The sequence below is a fragment of the Nicrophorus vespilloides genome, unplaced genomic scaffold (assembly GCF_001412225.1).
Source record: "Nicrophorus vespilloides isolate i.1.1-1 unplaced genomic scaffold, Nicve_v1.0, whole genome shotgun sequence".
Lineage (NCBI taxonomy): Eukaryota > Metazoa > Arthropoda > Insecta > Coleoptera > Silphidae > Nicrophorus > Nicrophorus vespilloides.
In genome coordinates, this window is record NW_017099633.1 from 42621 (window position 1) to 49704 (window position 7084).

At 35.8% G+C, this 7084-nt stretch overlaps 1 protein-coding gene across 2 annotated transcripts; it reads left to right on the forward strand.

Moving 5' to 3' along the window:
- The first annotated feature begins 332 nt into the window (after nucleotides 1-332).
- On the forward strand, nucleotides 333-3308 carry LOC108564920 (M-phase inducer phosphatase-like). 2 transcript variants are annotated; one of them, XM_017924118.1, is made up of 3 exons: nucleotides 333-587; nucleotides 1139-2185; nucleotides 2285-3307. In XM_017924118.1, exons 1-3 carry the CDS (start codon nucleotides 538-540, stop codon nucleotides 2547-2549), a joined length of 1362 nt encoding a protein of 453 aa, XP_017779607.1. In that variant the 5' UTR covers nucleotides 333-537; the 3' UTR covers nucleotides 2550-3307. The 2 variants fall into 2 exon arrangements, with proteins under 2 accessions (XP_017779607.1, XP_017779608.1); XM_017924119.1 differs by lacking the exon at nucleotides 333-587 and adding an exon at nucleotides 810-909 and having other exon boundaries at nucleotides 2285-3308.
- The last annotated feature ends 3776 nt before the right edge of the window (nucleotides 3309-7084 follow it).

A 7084-nucleotide genomic window follows, 5' to 3' on the forward strand; every position in this document is an offset into this window, starting at 1 on the left:
AATTAATTCAAAATTGGATTTACTATTTTTACTAATATTTTGTGATGTAAGTAATAATGAAGTAATAATTTGTATTTTTTTGTTTAATTTGTGTGTGTGTGTGTGAATAATTTGTTGTTATTGTTGTTGTTTTTGTAGCAATAGTTTATGGTAGTTGTTAGGTTTGAAAGTAGAAGTAAGTTTCGGTTTACCATGTGTATCAATTTTCGCGCCCTTGCGTCTATCAACCCCTAAGGAAGGGCTCTCCCCACTCTGGCTGGCAACGGAATGGTGGTAGGGGATACTACTATATATAGTTTTGGAACGCCGAGGAGAGTCAGTTAGCTTCCAAGTGCAAGTGATCAAGTATCAAGTAAGCTCGCTGCAGTAGAGCAACGCCCGATGTGCCCATCAGATCTGGAATAAAATCATACAATCTTTGTAACAACAAAGTGCTCGTTCGAAAAATTCCGCGGTTCAGTATTTCCGTCAGATCCACGGTAACCGTACCGAGAGTGTTAATCGTCATCAACAGACCGACGAAAAGAAAACAACATCATGTTTTGGGATTCTATGAGTAACTCTTGCGGAACTTGCGAATCTACAAGGTAAATATCAATATCGCATGCATGTAAAACACGAGCAGGTGCTTTCTGCATCAAATACATTGTCTGTATTGAAATATATGTGCGGCGGAGAGAGTGAGAGAAGAGCGGATAAATAAAAATCGCGAGATAATGTAGTAGTATATATAATTTTTTTGGGGAGGAAGACCTTCAGTTTCGTTCCAGAGTCGTTCGCGACAGTTAGACTTGAATTTCTGCCGCGTGATTCGAGAGTGAAATTTGAATTGAAGGAGGTTAACGAATCAACATATTTCTTATATTTGGCGGGAATGCCTTTTAAACAGACTGCTTGACCCAAAGTCAGGTAGTCGAATAATAATAATAATAATATCCGGGGACCGGCTCATTAATATTGATGCGTTTTAATTGCATTTGACAAAAATTATGTTGTGGATGATAAATGATAAATTACAGAGCCATCCATTTTGCGTAATTATTATGTGTTTTGTAAATTTATTTTTGACCGTTCTCCTCTCGTTATCACCGATAAAGTTTAACGACCTTGTATCTAATCATTCGTTGACCACTTACAGAATGTCGAAAAACGGGCAGTGCTGCAGTGTCTACCCCATGGAGGAGTCCTTCACTGAGAAGGAAAACCAGAGCTTCACAAGTCCGAGGAGGAAGTTCGATTCTGACTTATCGATGTACGAGAGTAATAGTCCAGCTCGTATGTCATGCGATGGTTCGCCGACTCATTGCTCGTACACGCTGAGACGTCCGTTGGAAGATCACGACCACAACTCGCAAGATTCCGGATACAGTGCATGCGAATCGAGCAGAACCTCGCCGAAGAGCAAGGGCCTGTCCTTCGTGTCGCTGATCTCGAACGATGAAGAATTTTTGGACATTTCCGAATTGGAGCAGGAGAACGAATCCAACAATTTACCTGGTGATTTCAACAAGTTGATTACCGGAACCATAAAGGAGACAAAGAAATCGCCAGAGATGGTCCTCGCTCGTCCAACGATGCGCCGCGCTCTATCCATGATCGCTAGCAGCAACACGCCGAATTCCAGCAGGGTTCGATCATGCCTATTCAAGATGAACGAAGAGGTCGAAATCAGAAATTTTAAACGTCCGGAGCCGCCAACTGACTTGCAGAGCCCCGTTAACACAAAGAGGAGTCGCCTGTTTCACGAAGATCAAGTCATTCAACGCATCCCGGCCAAGCCCCTCTTCCAACGCAGCATCTCTTCCACGGAAGATAGCATCAAGTCGGCTCTGCAGCGCTCCACCACTGACGCTGATTTAATCGGCGACTTCAGCAAAGCATTCTGCCTGCCTTTAATCCCTGGTCGCCACCAAGATTTAAAATCAATCACTCCGTCTACGTTGGCCGGCATCATCCGAGGAGACTACAGCATGGTCGCCTCTTTCAAGATCATCGACTGCCGTTACCCGTACGAATTCGAAGGCGGCCACATCGCCGGAGCGCAAAACCTCTACACCAAGCAGCAGGTCCAAGAGGAGCTGCTCAACCTGAAGACAAAGAACGGCCAACCTGAGACCCAAGAAGCTCAGAAAAGACACATCATCGTCTTTCACTGCGAATTCTCCAGCGAACGTGGACCCAATCTGTAAGTATATTTTCTTATCTCTATAAGAAAACGTTACTTCTCTCCTTTACCGCTTAAAACAGGTTACTCATGTTTCGTTTTTTTTTTTTCTAATTGCAGATCTCGCTACTTGCGCAACATTGATAGATCACACAACAAAGACTGCTATCCGTCCCTACATTTTCCGGAGGTGTACCTCCTGGACGGCGGCTACAAGAAATTCTACGAGAGCTACGGACATCTGTGCGCGCCCAACGCCTACCTGCCCATGTCACACCCTGATTATGCCAAAGAGTTGCGCATTTTCAGAGCAAAATCAAAGACTCTTAACTCTGACGCCAAACAGAAGACCACCTTCAGGTCATCTTCCTTCAAGCGACTTTAATCACCAAGAGTCCGCTGCAACCATCTAGTACAAATCGTTCGAGTTTCTGGAAATTCATAGACTTGAACATCCTTGGGCAAAATACTTGTAAATATTGTATATACTTATAAAAGAATATTATATTATCTTGTACATATGTGCGCGGGCATGATTCGAATTTGATCGGGACCATAGACCTAGTCTATATATCCCGTTGTACATATATGAAGGCCCTAATAGCTTGTGCCCTCCGAAAATGGTTAGGATTGGTCAACCGCAATGCTTTTTACACCAAAGTTCTTTTTATTATTATTTTAATATTTTTTTTTTATTATTATTCTTTTTATTATTTTGTTTTGTTATCGGCGACTGCCGGCCGCAGTCTTTCCTGTGCAATCCAACATATACAGTTTTTTTTTTGTATATGTATTATTGTGATCTGGGCTCGCTTAAGAATTCGCTATGCGCTCCGATTGCGATCAATGTTTACTTTCCATATTATTTTTTTCTATCGATGTGTTACTGTTCATTTTATTCAACTAATTATATTTCAGTATTGACTATTTGTTTCCTGGTGTTACGTGCACAAATACCAATTTTTTTTTTAAACGGTGTTCGTCAATGATCGAGGAAATTGAATAAAAAAAAACTAAAAATTGTACAAAGGAAAATTTATAATATTAGTATATCGAGAATGAGAATTCCGTTTTATGTTTGTGACACTGTTTCAATGTGATGTTTAGACTGATACAATTCCTCGATCTTTGCAATAATATTTTTATTTACTAATGTTTATATATATATATTTCTTTGTTTTATTTTTTTTTTATTATATAATATATATTTGAGTGAGTGATAATTTAGCTATGATCTGTATAAATAACGCTAAATACCTTTAAAAAAAAATACATATATTTCTCATAATTTATAAAATCATAATACACCATTTGCATATAACTAAATTTTTGTAGTTTTCAATTACAACTATTCCCACTTATTGCTTTTCAAATTGGATTCCAATTAAATAATCCAATTAAAATCCAATTAGATTATTTTCAGTTTTACGTTTTTGCAGCGACGGATATTCATTCATCTGCTCGATTTCGTGGACTCGGATAATGAAACAAACCTTAATATATTCGGTGGGGAAAAAGGAGGAAGAAAAAAAAAAACGAACCCACTGCAACGTGCGGCGTTCGTAAAATTGGGGTGTTATGTTCCGTTGCATTTGAAACTAGCTGCGGGTTTTCAACGTGGGGAAAGAAAAGTTCGTTACTCTTTTAGATACGAGTCACTCTACAATAGCCTCGCTATTTAATTGCGTCAATTGACAAAATTGCTCTTTGTAGTCATAATCTTAATTGTAATTAGTCCACGCTAATTGCAACGTCTAATTTTTTTCTAACATCTTATAAAAAAAAATCTAATCTTAAAAATATTTCTGTTGCTTGTATCTCAAAATTTAAAATTTAATTGAAAAATCTATTTATTATTTATTAAATAATAATTTATTGTTACGAATAGTACAAAAATATACGATATATAAAAGTACATAAAACTATATATAACAGAACATAAAATATTGTTCATAATAAATTATTAAAATTAATCTGTTTTTTTTAAGATTTTGTTTAAAAAATATATTGAATATCATTTTTTTCCTTTAAATAAAGTATGCGTATTATATACGAATGTCTTATATATTCTATATGGTTCAGTATTTTTTTTATAAATTCAATTTTGTAGTGTTGTGCGACATCTTATGTTGTATAACTATATTTCGTTTTGGATTTATAATTTAGAAAACTTTTATTAAGGGAAGTTTCCTGGACATCTATGTCTTGTCTATAAAAGTAATTAAAATCTAAGAGCCATCCATATTCGGTATTTGGAACTTATTGAGTGTTGAAGAATAGACACGAGATGGCGCTGTTACGAATTTCAAGGATGTTGGTTAAAAAAGGACCGATCATAAATCATGTAAAGGACGACGGTGATAAATCATAGGACGATGATTTATATTTGGCCAAAACAAATAGTGGCTGCTCGGGAAAAAGGTTTTTCGGTACATACTGCATTTTTTCCCATTTTCTTCAGTTTGTTGCTGTTGTTCGCCCATTCATTGCATCCACGAAAAGCTTATAACGGATCAGAAAAAAAAAATATGAATTTTTCATTAATTACACGAATTTCCTTAGCAGAATCGATAACGTCACAAGGCACAAGTTAATTCCGTGCGTTCACTCATAAAGAATACACGTACCAGTTAGGAAAGTTTATAATTATATTACAGGTAGTGGAATATTATGTGACCCGTGCGGTTTGTGCAGCCCAAGGGTCACTTAATTAATCCCTTCATTAAACGAAACCAATTCCACGCGCCTCCTTGTTTTATTCATAAGTTTTTCGTTTCTCCATTGCGCTTTTGGTTTTATTTATTTTTATTTTATTTATTTTTTTGTTGCAGTCAAGGACGGAAGGATGTGAAAATTGTCCTGAAAGTTATGGATGCCATTCTGTAAGTGGCGCATCCAGTATTTATCGCGGACGTGAATTATGCGAGGACGACGTAAAACACGTAGTTAAATTTACCGGGAGGTCTTTATAAAACGCGTTTGTAAAAGCATTGCGCGGGGCCCTCAAATATTAACGCGACCCCCATCGTCCTCGACCTCTCAGGTACCGCAGGACGTCGCGAATTGAACTAATTAAGGAGCGCGTAAAAAGCAAACAGCCTTCTCCAATTTCCCGGAATTAACGCCGTTTCCAATACCAGTTTTAATTTTTCCCATTTTAAGCACTTCTTCCATTCCGTTCAATAAATTTCAATATTTTTTAAACCCATTTCTATTTTTTTTTTGTAAATTCCAATTGTTTTTATTTTAATGAAGTCTTATAAAAGGTTGAAGTCATTATTTATATTTATTAGTCCGCAAACTCCTCTCGATTCAATTCCAGCTTATTTTTTCATTCGAAATGATCAAAATAATAAGCTAGGATTTATATAAAAACAGATTTTAGAAAAAAATAAACGGTTTTCGAATCTCACTTTTTCTACAAAACCGGTTTTAGAATTTTCACAAAATAAAAGGAAAATCAACAAATAAACAAAACTTAGAATATTACATAAAACTATAATAATAAATGACTCTAAAATATTATTTTATTTCTTATAATTTTTTTAATTGTAAAAAACGGCTTTCGAATTATATAAATTTCTTTAAAAAATAATAACGGTTTTTAAAAACCGTCGCTTACATAAACGGATTTCCAATTAGACGGAAAGACAGTAACAACAACGAAGAGTATATATCTATATAATGAGCGGAATTTTAATTCCAATATCTTCTTTTCAACCTTTCTTCGACTAAACTAAATCAAGTAAAAAAAAAACTAGAATTTGATTGATGATATACAAATATTAACTAGAACCAGTGTTAAATCATATCTGAAAGATTGGATTTCTACTTTGGAAGATGAGATCCAGGATGTTATGGGTGCAATTGTAGAGGAAGTAACAAATAAAAAATTAAAACTTATTGAAGACATAGATAAACTTCTAAAGCAACCAGAGTTGCTTTGTAAGAAATTCAGTGTGCAGATGACAGCTTTTGGTGTTGAAAATCTCTGACTTTACAATGAGCATAAAACGCTTGAAGATCATGTAAAAAAAATAAATGCGTATTTTGAGAGATGATAAATTCATATCATTGAAGCAAGAGATCCAACAATTGTGAAAAGTTTTGATCGGCCCCAAATTATAAATAAACTTATTTTCTACACACACACGGTGTATTATGTTATAATTCCAAATTTGTTATATTTGTGTGAAAACACTGCATTTTTTGAGCGTTATTTTGTTTAGATTTGAATGCGAATTACAGCCAAATGGATAAATCTACAATTATATATGAATACTCGCTACATTCCTATAATATCCAGCTTTCATATACATCTTTTGGATCCATTCGATCTATTATAGTTTCTGAGAAAATGAAGCACTTCCTTGAAGTATACTAAATTTTAATTGGATTTATAGGAAAGTTTGAACGAAATTTACATTTGTATATGCGCTAGTTGCTTAAATGGCGATTAATGAAATGGCAAGTTGATTTGGTATCTGAAATCAGGGCAAACGTGAATTACACGTTGGAACAGACATGAGCGAAATATTGCATTGCATTTGCTGCGGATAACGTATAAAGATATCCATACGTTGCCAACAAATGAAATAACCAAGCAGACAGGTCAGACCAGAGCCAAATGAGTTCGAACGTATGCAGTATGCACTTGTGTATGTGTATATATGTGCATTTCTGCAGATTTACATGGCCACGCCATAAATGATCTAATCGCGGACTCGGAACCAATAATTGAAGCGAATTCCTAAACACGGCAACTGATGGAATTATGCAAACACCGTTGTGCACTACATCTCTAATGCATTCCGGTAGAGCTGCCGCCCCCACAGCCTACAAATACGACCACCCCCTAGAAAATGTAATATGAAAAATATTCTCCGGCCAATAAAAGAATATATGGAATCAGACCGGAAC

What these genes read in the sequence shown, in the direction of transcription:
- LOC108564920 (XM_017924118.1), top strand. Translation starts at nt 538, where the DNA reads ATGTTTTGGGATTCTATGAGTAACTCTTGCGGAACTTGCGAATCTACA. An exon ending in GGAACTTGCGAATCTACAAG is followed by an intron (nt 588 to 1,138) that starts GTAAATATCAAT and finishes GACCACTTACAG; the next exon opens with AATGTCGAAAAACGGGCAGT. An exon ending in AGCGAACGTGGACCCAATCT is followed by an intron (nt 2,186 to 2,284) that starts GTAAGTATATTT and finishes TTCTAATTGCAG; the next exon opens with ATCTCGCTACTTGCGCAACA.